This window comes from Ciona robusta, chromosome 5, assembly GCF_009617815.1.
Source record: "Ciona robusta chromosome 5, ASM961781v2".
NCBI lineage: Eukaryota > Metazoa > Chordata > Ascidiacea > Phlebobranchia > Cionidae > Ciona > Ciona robusta.
Window position 1 is genome coordinate 3,283,579 of NC_143239.1, and position 18,318 is coordinate 3,301,896.

General features: G+C 36.3%; 4 protein-coding genes across 8 annotated transcripts; 2 read left to right on the top strand and 2 right to left on the bottom strand.

Moving 5' to 3' along the window:
- The first annotated feature begins 1,328 nt into the window (after window positions 1-1,328).
- LOC149735641 (uncharacterized) lies at window positions 1,329-13,900 on the top strand. 5 transcript variants are annotated; one of them, XM_089879116.1, is made up of 4 exons: window positions 1,329-1,673; window positions 5,837-5,989; window positions 6,414-6,504; window positions 12,418-13,900. In XM_089879116.1, the coding sequence occupies exon 4, from the start codon at window positions 12,471-12,473 to the stop codon at window positions 13,086-13,088; it is 618 nt and encodes a 205-aa protein (XP_089735242.1). In that variant the 5' UTR covers window positions 1,329-1,673; window positions 5,837-5,989; window positions 6,414-6,504; window positions 12,418-12,470; the 3' UTR covers window positions 13,089-13,900. The 5 variants fall into 5 exon arrangements, with proteins under 5 accessions (XP_089735242.1, XP_089735244.1, XP_089735241.1 ...); XM_089879118.1 differs by lacking the exon at window positions 5,837-5,989 and adding an exon at window positions 7,920-8,028; XM_089879120.1 differs by lacking the exon at window positions 1,329-1,673 and adding an exon at window positions 7,920-8,028 and having other exon boundaries at window positions 5,851-5,989.
- Window positions 3,536-5,107, bottom strand: LOC149735642 (galactosylgalactosylxylosylprotein 3-beta-glucuronosyltransferase sqv-8-like). Its single transcript, XM_089879114.1, has one exon. The coding sequence runs from the start codon at window positions 4,963-4,965 to the stop codon at window positions 4,036-4,038; it is 930 nt and encodes a 309-aa protein (XP_089735240.1). The 5' UTR covers window positions 4,966-5,107; the 3' UTR covers window positions 3,536-4,035.
- Window positions 13,770-15,126, bottom strand: LOC149735643 (galactosylgalactosylxylosylprotein 3-beta-glucuronosyltransferase 1-like). The gene is made up of 2 exons (XM_089879113.1): window positions 14,959-15,126; window positions 13,770-14,777 (listed from the first exon to the last, which is right to left on the bottom strand). Exon 2 carries the CDS (start codon window positions 14,775-14,777, stop codon window positions 13,890-13,892), a length of 888 nt encoding a protein of 295 aa, XP_089735239.1. The 5' UTR covers window positions 14,959-15,126; the 3' UTR covers window positions 13,770-13,889.
- A 168-nt stretch (window positions 15,127-15,294) lies between these two features.
- LOC149735644 (uncharacterized) lies at window positions 15,295-17,462 on the top strand. Its single transcript, XM_089879121.1, has 2 exons — window positions 15,295-16,677; window positions 16,739-17,462. The coding sequence occupies exon 2, from the start codon at window positions 16,817-16,819 to the stop codon at window positions 17,327-17,329; it is 513 nt and encodes a 170-aa protein (XP_089735247.1). The 5' UTR covers window positions 15,295-16,677; window positions 16,739-16,816; the 3' UTR covers window positions 17,330-17,462.
- Window positions 17,463-18,318: the final 856 nt, after the last annotated feature.

Here is an 18,318-nt window from a genome sequence, read left to right on the forward strand (position 1 = left end):
TCGTGCAGCGTCATCGCTTTTTGGTATTTGTCTCTTCATTCTTACCCTTTTTTATTTCCAAAAAAAATTCCTGAACTTTGAGGAATTAAAAATCCCCAGAAAACCCTGCGAGAAAGGGGCTGCATATTTCTGCAAAATAAAAACTCACCCTTTTTCTCACTGATATCTAAAAATACCGCCTATATAAACGAGGAGAACACGCAATGGCGAAATCGACTTTGTTAGCAGCTCACGCCCCTTAGACCCTTAATACAAGCAGCACACGAACTTGATTAAAAATGGCTGCGGTGCGGTAAATTAAAAAAATGTAAAAATATTTTATAATGTAGTTTTTAATGGACCTTGTAATAAAGCAATTTGTTTGGCTCCAATTGTCGCATTAACGTATGAACTCGTATACCTTCCTTTGTAATATAGTAGGGTGGGGAAGACATGGGATACCTTTAACGCGTAATGTCCAAATATCCTGATCGTGTTTTAAACAATTAACAGCGGTATATATGGGAGTCGTGAGCACACGGTTTAATAATTCTTTAAATGTTCTTTGTTTACTACCAAATAGGACGAAAAAAATAGTATGGAAAAGAGTCCCATTTCCCCCCACCCTAATATATATAAAGATATTTTATATTTTTTCCGGTGCAGGAGAGGAATTAGATTTTTACCTTCTACAAAATAGATAATTATTTTAGACAGTTCATTAAATAATTCTGATGAATATGAAATATTTCTGTAACGGTCGATATAGAGTATAGAGGGACCGTTATTTTCCAAACTTATATATAGCACCCGTTAGTACTCAAATGCTATATTTTCTAATCTTGTTTTTAACAATAAACTAGTGGCGAGACTACAGTTACATAACTCTGAAATGTCTTTTTTACTAACAAATGGGACAAATAAGAGAATGAAAGTGTGTCCCATTTAACCCCACCCTACTGTATGTTAATATATACATAGGCTTCTATAAGAACAAAATGGCATTAACGAACATTATACTTTTAATGCAATGAATTTCAGTTATCTTCAATATTTTTATAACATTAGACTTATACCATAACTATTACTTAATTATTTTGGTCACTACATTCTCTGCACGCGTTTCCACGCACCGACTTTTTCTTACTTTGATGCGCTTGGTTAATTGGTTGCGCTTTTCATTATCCCCGCGACAAGCTGTCGGCGTTAACAGCGGGAGAGTTCGCTTTAATGAAAGACACAAGACGTAGTTTCTTGCTACGTGTGAACTGCTGTTTGCAGGCGTTTTACTCTGTGCATAGTAAATGTATCACGCGCTTGTTAACGTTATAGCATTTTAACTCATAGAAACAACTGTAACTGTAGCAATCAGATGGCTAATAGTTATATAGTAAGACAGGGGAAGATGGTACACCTTTTTAGTTTATTTTTTGCTCTTAGTTGTTAGTCAACAAAGAACATTCAAAGAATTATAAAACCATACCCTCACGTAGGCAGTTGTTAATTGTTTAAAACACGATCCGAATATTTAGAGATTAAGTGCTAAAGGTGTCCCGTCTTTCCCCACCCTACTATATGTTGCATGGAACTGCACCTTACTAAAATATAACCTGACATGCTTCAACACTGGCTTAAATGGACATCCTACACATGGCTTAAATGGACATAGCCTATACATGCAACAAAATGTAAAGGTATTTCTGTTTATTATTCTTTATTGCATTCTCGTTATGTTGTATGCGCGCACCATGTATTGATCTCAAAGGCAATATATATTCAGTACAAGTTTTAGGGTAGTAGTAGTATTAATGCAGGCCACCATTTCTAATAATAACACTATGATCAAATACAACAGTAAAACATGAAACAGAGAAATATGGCTTTGTTACATAGTTTAAAATCAGAGTCAGTATATATATGTTTATATACGGACTCTGCTTAGCACAAAATATTTGCGAATGTAAACCAGAGAAGGTTTATTTTGAATTAAAAATCGTGCATTTTTTAACCCATTAACGCTTAGCTGATTTTGATTCACTTTCTTGCCTAATATTAACGCATAATTGTTAAAAAATGTTTCGATGTAAAGGGACCTATATTATTCTATTTATAGTAGGGTGGGGTAAGACGGGACACAATTAGCACATAATATCCAAATATGCTGATCGTGTTTTAAACGATTAACCACGATCTATGGCAGTTATGAGGATACAGTTTTAGAATTCTTTGAATGTTCTTTGTTTACTACCAAAAGAGACGGAAAAATAGAACGAAAAGGTGTTCCTTCTTCCCCACCCTACTATACCAAACAGGACAATAAAATAGAATGAAAAGGTGTCCAATCTCCCCCACCCTACTATATATGGTTTCACGTTTATGAGTTGCACAGTAGCTTTAATCCTTTTCTACTTTGTCGTTGATTCGACCAAAGAAATCTAATGCATTTCTAATAGCCTGGTCCATGTTCATGTACTTATAGTTGGCCAGCCTTCCGACGAAATGAACATTTTTTCCCTCTTCTTCTTTCACTGCTAGCTGGCGGTAGCGCTCATACAAATCCATGTTTTTCTTGTTCGGCACTGGATAATACGGGTCCCCGTGGTCATTCGATGTTTCGCTTACTGTAACAGTATGCTTGGATGATTGGTTAAGGAAATGCTTGTATTCCACCATTCTTGTAAACGGCACATTATCTTCAGGGTAATTTACAATAGAACAAGGCTGGAAATAATTCACATCTTTGTACCTCTTGATGTGAAAATCAATGCTTCTGTATTCTAACCTTTCCAATTTGACGTCATCAAAGTACTGGTCAATTGGTCCAGTATAGAACACGCTTTTGTATTGACTAAGATCATTTTGAAGTTTGTATTTAAAAAAATCCACACCTGTTTGTACTTTGATCCGAGGGTCATCTAGCAAGCGCTCAAAGAAATGCGTGTAACCGTTTGCGGGCAAAGCTTGATATTTATCGTTAAAATACCTCGTGTCAAAATCTCTTCGAATCGGGATCCTCGCTAAAACACTAGGGTTTAATTCCTCTGGTGTTTTATTCCATTGCTTGATCGTATACGGCTTGAACATTTTTTCATAAAGAACTCGACCAACTCTTGACACCGCCATATCCTCGCTGTTTTCAATTGGTCCTTTATACTGCACTGTACTCAGCCAGGCGTCCATCTCTTCCACGTTTTCAATGTTCTGTCCACACAGTTGATTCACAGTCGTAATGTTAACGGGCACTGGTACAAACTGCCCGTCTACTACAGACAGTGTCTTTTGCTCCCAGCGAGTCCAAGTGTCGAACCGTTGTACGTACTTCCAAACTCCCTCGTCTTTTGTATGGAACAAATGAGGTCCATATTTGCTTATACGAATCCCAGTTTCGTCGTCTACGTAGTCGTAACAGTTTCCACCGATGTGATCTCGCTTTTCAATAATCAGCACATTTTCATTCCAAACGTTCGCGATTCTTTCAGCGATTACTGAACCAGATAAACCAGAACCTACAATCAAATGCGTTGGTTTCATAGCTACTTTATTTCCTAACCGAATCCTAAAATATCAATTCTCTTTAAAATATGACTTATTGTGAGGAACTTAGATTATACTTAAACCATTATTTACGATTAACAACATAGAGTATAGGGTGGGGGGAGATGTGAAACCTTTTCTTTCTATTTTCTCGTCCTATTTGGTAGTAAACAGAGAACATTCAATGAATGATAAAATCGTATCATCACGACCCCCATGGACAATTATTGTTTAAAACACGATCAGAATATTAGGATATTATGTTCTAAAGATGTCCCGTCTTCCCCCACCCTACTATATATATGTATATATATACACACAATGAGGTTTTTCGGAAGTTACAAAAAAAATTCAAAACGTTTTATATAAAACGTAAAAAATTTCTCAAAACCAATCAACTTAAATCACACTGTTGTAACCCGTAAAATGAAACAAGGTGCATGAAACATAGCGTTCGTTGGTCCACCACGCGATGATACAGAACTTACTTTCATTCATAACCGAAGAATAACTCTTAACGCTTTACACTTCTATGTTGGGGTTGTATTTTGGCCCAAGTTTTAAAATTTGTTCTTCCAAAGTGGGCGTGAACTTTTGAGTTTGCGTGTGCCATACGTAAACTTCAGTGCAATCATTTCCCTTCCCCTCAGCTTTATCCCGCGTAAGACCAAGGGCGCCTAGAAATTGTGATTCACCGTCGTCGTTATCGATAAATTTTCCGTCCGGATGCTGGTGTAAGAGAGCAATGTTTATCGCAAATCCAGCCATGTCAATCGGTATTGTCCGGTCCGGTCTCCACGAAACTCTCCATGTTAAAACTCTGTCGTTTTTACATTCAACGGGCCCTTCAATCAACAAACCACCAACTAAACCTACAGGCCACACAGAAAGTACTTTAGTTGTTCTTATTTCTTCGAACAATTTAATGTCGTATGTGTTGTCATCATCCATAAAATACACCACTCCTTCATTTGGCTTTACGTTGGCTCGAATCCAAGCCAATGCGATATTAAGCGTCTGTATATGTTTGAAGATTGCTGCTGTGTTCTTAGTATAAAGGTGCGTGTATTTAAGACTTGAGTTTTCCAATAGCTTTTTAACCAACGGAGTTTTCTTATCTGAATCTTCCACTACAATCCAATGCAAACTGGACACGTGCATTAAAGTCTGTACCAACCGAGTTAAATCCGCTTTCTGGGTTAGCCTTGTATACGTGCAAGTTACGGCGTAAATTATCTTTCTAGGAGCAGTCGCGTTTAACTTTTGTTCTGTTGTCATGTTCTGCCGGATCCGAGCAACCGTGTTCTTATCGACTGTAACTGTTCTTTTTCTTGTGCCTATTGCTGGAAAATCTTTGACTTTTAAAGCGAGAAATCCACAAAGTGCAATCATAACCGCAAAGAAAAATACAGAACCAGCGCAAAAACAACCAAGTTTTGTTCGTTTGGTCATTTTTTACCAACCTATTCTTTAATTAACGAAATTTACAAGTAACACCAAAAAACGTATAGATTATTGACTTTACAGACTATATTGACTTTACAGACTATACGAATATAACCTGATGTAGCTATAGCTGCTGGTACTGCATAACGTATTTCATTTACCAATATGCGGAAACGGTGATCGCGTATCGGATTATTGAACTGCCACATCACAATACAAGGATGCAACGCTCATTTTTAAAATAGACCAACGAGAATTAGTTTTCTGTAGTAAGGCCTATAGGTTGGCTTGTAATATTCTTATTATATAGTACGGTGGGGAAGACGGAACACCTTAAGCATATGATATACAAATATCCTGATCGTGTTTTAAACAGTTAACAACGGTTTATATGAGTCGTGGGGATACAGTTTACAATTCTTTGAATGTTCTTTGTTTACTATACTAAATTGGCCGATAAAATAGAGTTAAAATGTGTCCCATCTCCCCACCATACTGTATAGTGATTTGTAAAATACAGTTTACTGTACCAACATGGCAACATACAAGCTATGTAAACCCAAGCTATGTTTAACCCATACGACGTGGGTTAATGTAAAGGTATTTAAGACTTAAGTTTTCCAATAGCTTTTTAACCAACGGAGTTTACTTATCTGAATCTTCCACTACAATCCAACACAAACTGGAGACGTCCATTAAAGTCTGTACCAACCGAGTTAAATCCGCTTTCTATGGGTTAGCCTTGTGTACGTGCAAGTTCCGGCACAAATTGTCTGCTGCTTGGCAGGTCTAAGAGCAGTCGCTTAACTTTTGGGCTGTCGCAACCTTGTTCATCCCGACTCTAACTGTTCTTTTTCTTGTGCCTGTTCGTTTAAAGGCCCTTATAGAGAGAAATGGCAACAGTATAACCATAACCACAAAGAAGACAGGAATAGCGCAAAAGTGACGTAGTTTTTTCCGATTGGTCATTTTTCAACAACCTGTTCTCTAATACAGCAATTTTTATAACGCTAAAAAAAGCAAAATAAAGGTAATAGAATATAATAATGCTTACAAATATAAACTGACAGAACTTATACAGCTGTGTAATGTCTCATATAATTCATTCGACTTAAGGAAACGGCGCGTCTCGGGTAATTGAATTGTCACATCACAGTATATCTATTCTTTTTGTTTGAATAGATTACTGACTAATTGTTTTCTGGTACGGCTTGGTTTACGCTATATATTTAACCTATACGACGTGGGTTGATGTTGATGGCCTTTTTTAATGTAAGAATTTGTATTGTGTTTCATATATATATATATTGTGCCGTGTAGTTCACATATTCACATTTTTACGGTTTTACTGCCAGAAAACGAATATTATTTTAATTACGGCTACAAAATTGGACGGGAAGATGGTATGAAAAGGTGTCCCAACTTACCCCAATCTAATATATACATTCTTTTAGATTGGACTTGGTGGCTGACAAATGAATTCTAGTCAGAAACTATTTCGATCGTTTTAAGGCAAAAATGTAAGAGCATTAGAAGAGAAATTAGGTAAGTTACATATACAACATAAACAGTAAGTTTCTATTCCAATTTTTGGTTAAAATAAGTGGTATATTGGCAGTAGCGGTTAAACGACAGTCGTTATGACACGTGGTCAAAGCTACAATTTAAATGATTATCGTTAGCATAATACATCACATGTTCCGTATTTCTAACAAATTACAACGCTGTTTTTAGTCGAGGTAGAATACGGTTATATATATTAAGGTGGGGTAAGTTGGGATACAATTAGCAACTAAACAACAAATAACTGTTAGATTTTAAAACCGCGGGACTGCGGTTATGTATAGTTGCGTGGGGGAAGATGGGACACCTTTTCATTCTATTTTCGCGTCCCATTTAGTATTAAACAAAGAACATTTAAAGAATGATTAACCTTATCCTTACGACTTGTTGTCCTGTCCTTTCCCAGCACCCCCTACTATATTTCTGTAATGTTTTTTTTCTATTTGGGGCCATTAAACAGAAATAAAACACGAACTATTTTTCCCAACATAATATGTATAGTAGGTTGGATAAGACGGGACAATTTTAGCACATAATATCCAAATATCCTGATTGTGTTTTAAACAATTAACAACGGTCTATGAGAGTCGCGTGAGGATACGGTTTTATGATTCTTCGATTTTTCTTTGTTTACTATACCAAGTATAACTAGAATACAGAATGATATGGTGTCCCGTCTTTCCCCACCCTACTATGTTTCATAGCGGTAAGTTTTTTTCTCTACAAACCTGCGTTCAATTTTCGCAACTATACCGAAGCTATGTTAAATGAGTTGTTTCAACTTCCTTAGCAATTTCTTTTTATTAAGGCTTTTACGCTTGAATAGCTTACAACCACAATAATGTTGTTGCAAACTATTCATGTTTGCTGTATTACATTATTGGAAAAGCACGTGAACAATTTCTTGTTTTTTTTTTATTAACTGAGAAAATGCTGTTTTTAACCGTAACTCACGCGGAACAGTTCTGATTGACAGCAAAATATTCGTTCTGCTTTATAGTTCGAAAGTTTGGCGCATATTTTAGCGAGTTAGATCCTCGCTCTTAAACTCATTTTGGGGATTGCATGAAACTATTTCTCTCCCTCTTTTCGCTATGCATCGGTGATTTTCATTGAGAAGAAAGTATAGCTTCTGGTCTGGAGGATAGGACCACGATTTAAACAGACTTTAATCCTTCTAGGACAGGGGTTCTTAAACTTTTTGAAGCACGCTAAAAGGGTGGGGTAAGATAGAGCCAATTTTAATGGTAAAAAAAGAATATTTACAAAGTGCTGTGTTGCTGGTTCATCGCTTATAGTATAGTAGGGTAAGACGGGAAGTTTCTTTTTTCAAAATCTCTTTTTACCGGTACCCATTTAGCGCAGGATGAGCTTTGTTTAAAACAATCTTTCCATAGGTATACCGGTATATATCGGTATTTTGCCGGTTCTCATTGATAGACGAAAATGGGTTACAGTGCAATTCGACTGTATTCTTACCGCCCAACAAAGCGCGCAGCAAAGACGGTAATTGTTTAAGTAATAAAATTTGGTTTTAAACGGCTTCAACATTTTTTTCAATAGTTAAGTTTAATAGTAAGCTATTTATTGTGAATACTTATTAAATTATATTAAAACTACCGAAATTTTCTAATAAAGAAATAATAGTACTAATTCGTGGTATCACCTCCCAAAAAAGTCATGTAATTTGATTTTTGAAAGATTGGGTAATATGTGTTACAGTGACCCATATTGCCCCGCTGTACTAAATGGTAGGGTGGGGAAAGATAGGACACTTTTAGCACATATTATCCAAATATCCTGAGTGTTTTAAAAAACTATCAACGGTCTTTGGAAGTTTTGAGGATACGGTTTTATGATTCTTTGAATGCTTTTTATTTTCTACCAAATAGGACGAGAAAATAGAATGAAAAAGGTGGCAACTTCTGCATTTGTTATTTTATTAAAATATTATTTTGATACACAAGTTAAAGTGCAAAGGTATAACACCGTTTATTTATATGTATAGTAGGTTGGAGAAAGATGGGACACCTTTAGCACATAACGTGCAAGTATGTTGCGTGTATTTTAAATATTTAACAACGGTTTACGGGAGTTGCGAGGATACGGTTCTATATTTCCTTGAATGATCTTTGTTTACTATCAAATGCGACGAGAAATTAAAATGAAAATGTGTCTCATTTCCCCCACCCTACCATAGTGTAACCGAATGTTCTTTAGCTGATACGGAAGACAAGTTCGAAATTATTCAAGCATAAAATATTAGGTTGTGTTTTTACATGCATAGTCCCTGCTGAAGCTTTAAGTTTATGTGCTTATTTTCCACGTTAAACCCAGTTGCATCACTTTTCGAGCTTACGCATATCAGTTTGTTCCTTCTGTTTTTTGCAATGTACATTTGGGATTTTGGATGGTACAAAACATGGTCGTTTTTAAGTGACCTTTCTTGTTTTTGAAAAATCATCTCGTTCGGCATCTGCGGGGTAGAATTAGTGGGCGCAGTGCCAGTAGTAGTGACTTTTACTTTGTTACTGCTGTTAACGATCATATAAAGTGCTCTGTTGTTCGCGTCTTTTATTTGGAATATCAAGTAATTGTTGCTCGTCGATTTCCAGCCCGTCCAGTTTGCGCTAGAGTTTGTACTGTTGATCGTATATACGTTGCTGTTGTTTGCCAATTGCTTTGGCCAAGCTTTGTATCCAGCGATACCATTTTCGTCTATGTTGGAACTACCTATATTTGCCCAAATGATATTTACGGCTTCCGCACATTCTCCACCTTTAGAATATAAACACCCCATCTTGTCTATATTCGACCAATACGCTCCCATATAACGTGCAGTAAAATATCTAACAGTTTTTCTGTATAAATGAAATTTTTACTTAATGTATCATTAAATTAACCCTCCAAATTTTACGTTTTCTAATAAAAAAAACCTTCGCGAACGGATCTTCTGCAGTTTCTTCTTCTTAACCTGAACAATATGTGCATCTGAATAGGTATCGAACTTTATTACTGTTTTTATCTCATTCTCAATCCGCATACAAGTGGTAAACATGTCGTTTACGTTCCCTTTGACTGTGGCTATATACTCTTAGTTTTGTTTATTTTATCAAGCCCTTTTGAAACGTTCTTTTGACTACAACGCGTTGTTAGGTAAGATGATATGAATACGTTGTAGAATTTAGATTATCATTTCGGGTTCTTACAACTCTGCGTGTACCTGGGCGCTTAGGTATAATGGTAGGGACAAAGCACACGGAATTTTCCCATTACATCGTTGTAAATTGATCTGTGAAACACTGTACATTTAAACGCGATAAGTTACGTAATACAAATCTAGACGGTAACCGTTGGATACACATTCATAGGCACATATAAGAATACATACAACTATTACATCTTCGTTTGTCGGTATTTTTAAAATGCTAAACCATATATTGTAGGGTGGGGGAAGATGGAACACCTTTAGCACAAAATATCCAAATATCGTGATCGTATTTTAAACAATATAACAACCGTCTATGGGAGTCGTGAAGATATACGTTTTTATAATTATTTGATTTTTCTCTGTTTACTACCAAATGTGACGAGAAAATAGATTGACAAGGTGTTCCATCTTCCCCTACCCTACTATATTGTAATCTGTTTTAATTTTGGAATGAGCGCCGTATGCGACCATCTCTATACATTTGTAGCGTGTAACTAACGTACAGTAGTAGCCTGTACAGTAAATTACCGACCGCATATATAAGCATGCATAGTGGCTTTTGTGCCTCATTGCCTATAAAAATATCTTAAGGACCTGACTTTTACCACAGCAGTTTAAATATTATTAGTACCTTCACCTTATATGGATTAATACTTAATTCATAAATGTATTTTATGCGTAATTTCGTCATTCTTTATTTACGGCCAATTGCTAAATCGGCTTGTCGTAGTCTGCAGTAAGACTAGAATGTGACTAAAATATAAAAGCATGTAATTCAATGAAAACGAACTCATTCGAACTACAAAGCGCAATCATTCATTAACACCAACGTCCTTGGTGATAAAACACATTGTTAGTGTAAGTTAGACCCAAACATATAATTATAAATCCTCGACATTACATAAGTATATGGAATATAATGTCCGGAACGTATTTTTTCAACATATATATAGTAGGGTGGGAGAAATTTCGGCACATAATATCCAAATATCCTAACCGTGTTTTAAACAATTAACAACTATTTATTGGAGTCGTGAGGATACGGTTTTATAATTATTTGAATGTTCTTTGTTTACTACCAAATGGGACACGAATATAGAAGGAAAAGGTGTCCCATCTTCCCCCAGCTTAATGTATTAGACCATGTTGTCGTTATTAATGTCACAGAAGATGTATTTTTGTCTGTGATTACTGTTTGTTTTATTTAAAATAAGACTTCGTAAAAAATCAATAAGAGGCTAAAGCCGAAATTAGTTAAGTAGGGTGTGGGAAGATGGGACACTCCTAATTCTTTAAATGTTCTTTGATTACTACCAAATGAGACGAGAAAATAGATTGACAAGGTGTCCCATATTCCCCCACCCTACTATATGTACTGCTACAAACAACCGGTTCTATTTAGTTGATTCATAAAATTCGTTAACTCAATTGGCAGTTAGATTTATTTCATGTTCTGCAATAACAAGCGTATATTTTTGTGTCCAAGTTTCGCAAAACTATTAAGTTTCATGATTACTAAACTTTGAGAATTTTCCATCTTAAAATAGTTTAAATTTTTTTGCTTACGTAAATAATTACGACTGGCGTCATTATCGTGTTATGTGCCATAGCACGAAACTCCGTATATAAAAACTTTGAGAATGTTTATATACATTCATCAGTAATAAACGACCGAAACCCAAATTTTGAAATGAAAGTAACGTAATCAACTTAATGTTACGTCATGTAGTCGGTTGGGGTAGGATGGGACATTTGTTCTATTTTCTTGTCCAATTTGATAGTAAACAAAGAGCATTCTTGGAACTCTAAAAGAGAGTTGTTAATTGTTTAAAACACGATTAGGAAATATGGCATACCATGTGCTGAAGGTGTCCTATCCTTCTCCCTGCCGTACTAAAGTAAAGTAGTTAAGTCAAAGCGTTGTATTTTACAAATGTGACTTTCTCATTCCAAAATTATGCTGTCGAAATTTCCCGGTTTCTCTTTACCGTGATTCGCATTCAAAGATAAGCGCGCGAGGGTCACTGAAGCGAATACCAACAGCCTACGATGTTCATTATTACTTACTTACTTTTAAGCCTAGTTCGCTGAGCAATAGTATAGTATTACCCAGTTGGAAATTCATTTTAGCTTTGTAAATGATGCGTTAAGAGAAAGTGGGTATTTTTGTATAAATTTAAACTATACCGTCAGATTTCTCTGACCTAATAAAGTCAAAATAAAATCTTAACTCGTGTCTAGTGCTTTTTTTAATTTATACGAACAACAGTATTTATAAAGCTGTGCAACTGGGGTATACTGTACATTTAGTACTGCGGGGAAAGATGGGATACTTTCAGTACATACTATTCTATATTTCCCAATCTTGTTTTAAAAAACTAAAATTACTTTTTAGTTTCTTATAGCTACGGTTTTACGATATTTTAATGTTTTTTGTTTACTACCAAATTGGACGAGAAAAGAAACTTGTACCGCCTTGCCCCAGCCTACTATAGTTAGATGAATATGTGAGTTTTTCCTTAACTACAATATCCTTCCAGAGGATATACAGTTCAGGTTTTAACAAAAATCAACGTAATTATATTTAATTGTAATCTTCGTGTACTTAAAACTTCTAACCGTTTTACCAGGGCAGTTAGATTTCCGTGTTCTTAAAACTTACCAGATTTTTAAATGTTTTTCAGCAATATCGTCTACGTTATACGAAAACCGTTTATAGCGATATATAGCTGCAAGTATGGACCTGGTTAGAAGATTTTCACGCGAGTCTAGTTCTAGCTCGATAAGTAGCGAATGTGAATTTGAATGTGAGATTCCTATTGAAGACATCTGGAGCCCCGCAATCGGGCTTGAGATTCTTTTAGATGCGCATGCAGGCTATAAGGCGTGGCCAAAGCAAATGATTGAAAATGGGAACGTTTATGTACAAAACTACCCCGACACTAAATACTGGACTTCATGGATCAACGGTAACTTTTTCATATTTTCGGTAAAATTGACATCGGGATTGCAATTGTATTTGTCGCCTACAACTGGAAGAAACGGCAGACCAGGATTGAAGATAATACAAGGGAATGAACCAAGCAGGAACTCGCCCGGTACCGACGACCCGCGAGTGTTTGAATACAAGTTACGTACACATAGTCAGCAGCACGTTTTGTACAACAAAAGTACCGGTCAATATATTGGCTTGAACAGGCGCAATAGAATGATTCCTGTTGGCCAAGAAAAGCAAGCCGGTGCTTTCACTCTGTCAAGTCCGGAACTAACTGCTTATTACGAAAGCATCAAGAAAAAAGAAGAATCGAAACAGCAGTTTTGTATCCAAGGGGTCACACAGCAAATAGAAGCTTAATGTGTTACATTCGGAAAAAGAAAAACACCGAAGACATTTTCTGCTCAGTTCAAAACCAGCTTGTATTTTATGTGCTTTTATATTGTGTGCACATTTTAACACCGGTCTAGTCTGCGTATCTTTAAGTATATATATATATATAGAATCGTGGGGTAAGATGGGTCATTTTTTCACTCATTTTTTCCCTCCCTTTTGGGGGGTAAATAAAAAAAAACATTTAAAAAATTAACGTATTGTCACGACTTTCATAGACCGTTGTTGATTGTTTAATACACGATCAAGATATTTAGATATTATGTGCTAAAAGTGTCCCGTGTCACCCCACGGTATAGTAACGTGGGGTAAGATAGGATACTGTTATCACTAATATTTTATAATTCTTTATCGTGTTTTAAACAATTAATAATGCTTTGGTAGATCGAAGATACAGTTATTTAATAGTTCCGTAAAATTCTTGGTTTACCACCAAGTGAGACGACAAAAGAGAGTTTAAACATGTCCCATTTAATCCCATTCTACTATATATGAGAAATAAACATAACCGTAGTTTTGTATATATGGCAGTTTTTGTAGTAACTTTTATAGCACGCAACTTAATGTTAACTTGCGGTGGTGCCAATATAAGTTATATTGACAAATAGTTTTAACTAAACTTATTTCTTTGGACTTGAAAATGCGGACTTGTTTAAAACAAAATTTCGTTTATTTAAAAACTTGTATACGGTACTGAATCTGTGAATTTAGCAGTGGTTAAACGGTGATAAACACCTAACTTTGAATCTTATAATAAAGCACCTAATTCTATTTAGACCTAGAGCTGCCGTCCATCACTTTAGGTATTTTCGTTTGTGTGTGCCACACGAGGATATCCTTGCAGTTATTGGCTTCAATATTTTCGCGTGTGACGCAAAGTGAACTTAAAAAGTCAGACTCCATGTCTGGTACATCACGAAAATGTGCCCCCGTTCTTTCAAGGAGTAATTTGATATGAAATGCAAAGCCAGCCATGTCGATTGGGGTTAATCTGTCAGGCCACCAAAATGTTCTCCATTCCAAAACCTTGCCGTTTTCACATTTTACTGGGCCTTCGCTGAGTAAGTCACCAACTAAACCCACCTGCCACACAGCAGCGCGTTTTGTAGCACGAATTTCATCAAACAGTTTCAACGAGTATGTGTTGTCATCGTCCATAAGATATACAATAGCATCTCTGGTCGCTGGTACGTTTCCCCGAATCCAGTTCAAAGCCAGGTTTCGTGTAGTGTAATCTTTTATATACTTTGTTGGACTTGGTACATTGTTCTTCGCGTTTAAGTGCGTGTAATTAAGTCCTGATTTCTGCAGCAGCTTGGTCACTGTCTCAGTTTTCTCATATGAATCCTCTGTCAGTATCCAATGAAACTTTGGTATATGGAGAAGAGTCTGCGATAAACGAGTGAGTTCTGGTAGCTGCAGATGTCTTGCATAGGTTGAGGTCACTCCAAATATTAAGGGCATGTCTTCTTTAATTGTTTCAATATGAAACTCTGGTTCGGTCTTACAAAATTCTTTTGCTTTTTGCGGCTTCAGTATTGGGAACGATTTCCTCCACCATAATTTTTTTGTAGAAAATAATGTAAGCGTAATTGCAAACAATACAGCGTATTTGTTTCGGCTGTAGCGTCCTCCATACTCTCCTAATAAATGCATCTGAAAAGAAAAAGACATGCTACAGTAGAATGGGGTAAGATGGAACATGTGTTCATTCTCTCAAACAGTAAACAAATAATATTAAAATATTATATACCCGTAGCCCCAGCACTCAAAAAGAGCATAGGGTAAACACGTTCAGGAAATATAGGATTTATGTGCTAACGGTATTCCATCTTACCCCACAGTATTACAGGCTTACTGCTTTCGTGTTCTTAGAAGTATGACGCTTTCGTGCAGCGAAAGACCCAGCGGGGCCGCTCCGTGTTTTAATTCCTACGTTGCAATAAATACAACACTTTGCTGTTATTACACAGACGCATAACACCAGCATATTCTGTTATACAGCTAACACTAATAGCCTGCGCTTTGCCAGTACTTAACAACAATCTCATTCTACCAAGGGAAGGTACGTATCAAAATTCAGTATCCGGCCTGTCAAACTGCAGCTTGATTACAAATACCCACGATTCAACCATCACGAAATCACAGGGGTTTCCATTGTTTATTATGCTACAGTTTTATATCGTAACCATATGACTCAGTTGATCAAACGCTGCCACCGAAACCGAAGAATTTAAGTTTTCATGGTCGAAGCTGTTATTGTTGTAGCGTATGCAGCCTTTGAGTCAGGATTTGAAATTGTACACCGTGTTATAAAACTGTCGTTACTCGCCACATCAGGATAAATCACTTTTAGTATACACTTTTTCCAAGTTACACCACACAAGAACTATAGGCAATAAAATGAACGGAAAGAAACAATTAGATAGACGTTTGTGCTAAAGGACCCCCCCTTGCATGATACTTTTTATAAGCAGAATATAATGCCGTATTTTGTTGCTATTTTAGCTACATTTTTATCTATAAAAACGCATTAGTCATGTTCGTGTTTTAAACGTTGAACAACATAAAACCAAAAAGTGCTGGAAATTGATAGGCAAACATAAAGGAGAAATTTGCCAGTCGATTATTTACTACATAAGCGCTCAGACCACGTCGTCGAAACTGAAAATTACGTAGTATTCGGATTAAGACTACTGCGTGTGTGGTTGGAATTCTGCATAGTTAAGGCCCGAGGGGAGATTTATTTTCGTGTGGGTAAAAATAGTTAAGTGTCAGAAAAAAGTCCAGCATTTTGCTTAAGGCCAAATCAGAAGGGTTCATTAGTATTAAAATATTTAAGTAGTTCGAAATTTTTGAATGGAGTAATGATCGAAACGCAACAGTTTTTCACTTTCTCACTAAATTGATTATAGCAGCCTGAAGTAATGTTTTGGGTATAAAAGCTTGCATTGCGTTAGCATAGGACTATGAGCGAATGTATGCCGATTTATACTAAACATTGTTACATGCGTATGGGTATAACGTTCGTGACTTGTGTCATACCTATAAGAATAATTATATACTTCAGATGACAGCGTAGTAAGGACATAGTTAATACGCATACGGGCCGCTCTGTATTTAGCTCTGCTTATGTGGCGAGCTTGAAATTTGAATGTAGATTATAGAAAAGAAAGTAGGTTATAGTGTATGGAAAAACTATTAAAGGTATATCAGAGAAATTTTGAAGTTTCAGGATTTCGTCCAAATATGTAGTAGAGTGGGGAAAGAGGGGACATATTTTTATGCTATTTTCTCGTCTCATTTGGCAGGAAACAACAAATATTCAAAGAAATACAAAACCGTATTCTCACGACTCCCATATATACCGTTGTATTTAAAAAAAAACACAATTAGGATATTTGGATATCATGTGCTAAAGGTGTCCCGTTTTCCCCACTCTACTATTTATCAACGGAACTGTAGATTATTAATGCAAATGTTATCAATCTTAATACTTCCAACTTGTTCCATAGTTGCACAATATTCACCGGAAGCGTTTAAACGGCTGAAATAGGTAATTTGCATTTTAAAAGCCTCGGCGTGTTGCCAAAAAAATGGGTAAATTATTTTCGAAGGATTCGTCGAGTCATTGTAGTGAGGAATGCAGCGACCGTGACCTACCGATTGAGGAGATTTGGACCCCGGCAACTTACATGGAAATTGTTCATAAAGAGTTGGTAAACCATAAAGCGTGGCCGCATCGTTTGGAAGCAAGGGGGCATGTATATGCTAAACTTGAGTACGAAAAGAAAGAATGGTATACATGGAAGTCTGTGGAGGGGAACCAGTTCATTTTTTCCGTGAAAGTAAATGAAGAAAATTTACTTTACATGGTGGTATCAAAACCTAAAATTGGATCGCAGAAAATACATATCGTTAACGGTGTAGAGCCATGCGCAAACGATGCACTTGAGTCGGATCCACGGGTGTTTGAGTATATTAATTTACCGCAATCGGAAGGGCACGTTTTGTACAACCGCGTATCCAAGAAGTACATTGGTATAAACAAGCATAACGCTCTGATTCCAGTAAAACACGAACAACGGGCTGCACATTTTATATTAACTACTCCGCTCGAAGCAAAAAAGGAGCAGAAACAAGAGGAAAACGTGGAAGTGGAACTGAAGCAATGCGAAACTGAACTAGCATTACAGCAAGTAGAATAACGCCCGAGCATGTTTTGTTTTTATACCACTTTATTTACCGGTCTTGTTTCTGTGCATTGTATAAAAGTAATGTTTATAAATTGAGAGCTATGCCTTGCTTTAATCAATACTTTGTCAATAAACTACAAAACTTTCGAAACGACTTCGGTTCACGTATTCGTGACAGAGTTGACAGTTTAACTAATTGAATAATAGTCGCGTTTTAATTTTGGCTATTATTAATCATTGTGTCGTTCAATGTTTTGTCACGTATGCGGAGTGAGGTGTTAAAACCATAGTTCGTACATAAACAATATTAATATAGCACTGTGGGGTAAGATGGGACACCGATAGCACCTGAAACGGACATTTCCTGATCGTGTTTTGAACAACCAACAACGCTGTTTTAGAGTCGCGGGACTATGTTTGTATAGTACTGTGTGGGAAGATGGGACACCTTTAGCACATAATTTCCAAATGTCCTGATCGTGTTTTAAACAATTAACAACGGTCTATGGAAGTCGTGAAGATACGGTTTAATATAATTCCTTAAATGTTCCTTGTTTACCACCACCACCAAATGGTATACGAGACTATATATTGAAAAGGTGTCCCATCTTCCCCACCCCGCTGTTGGATAAGATGGGATACTGTTGGCACCTAAAACGACATTTCCTGGTCACGTTTTGAGCAATTACTAACGAGTCGCGGGTCTACGGTTGTAGAATTCTGTAATTATTCCTCTCTGATGCTATGATTGAGACGGGAAAAGAGAACGACAACATGTGTTCAATTCGGATTTTAACAGCTGACTGTGTGACGTGCTGTTTATGCAACTGCATTTCTCTTTCATCGAACTTTTCAAATATTGTCTGAAAAAATATGTATACAGCCGAGGGGTATCCAAAAGCATTTGTGTTTGTTCAAATATTAAATAAAGTTTTAGGAAATTTCATTCTTTAATTTATTACAGTTAAAAATACATTCATGCGATATTCCAAAAAAGAATT

Bases quoted from the DNA above. Each gene is read 5' to 3' on its own strand.
- LOC149735644 (XM_089879121.1), top strand. From the start codon at position 16,817: ATGGAAATTGTTCATAAAGAGTTGGTAAACCATAAAGCGTGGCCGCAT.
- LOC149735642 (XM_089879114.1), bottom strand. From the start codon at position 4,965: ATGACCAAACGAACAAAACTTGGTTGTTTTTGCGCTGGTTCTGTATTT.
- LOC149735643 (XM_089879113.1), bottom strand. From the start codon at position 14,777: ATGCATTTATTAGGAGAGTATGGAGGACGCTACAGCCGAAACAAATAC.
- LOC149735641 (XM_089879116.1), top strand. From the start codon at position 12,471: ATGGACCTGGTTAGAAGATTTTCACGCGAGTCTAGTTCTAGCTCGATA.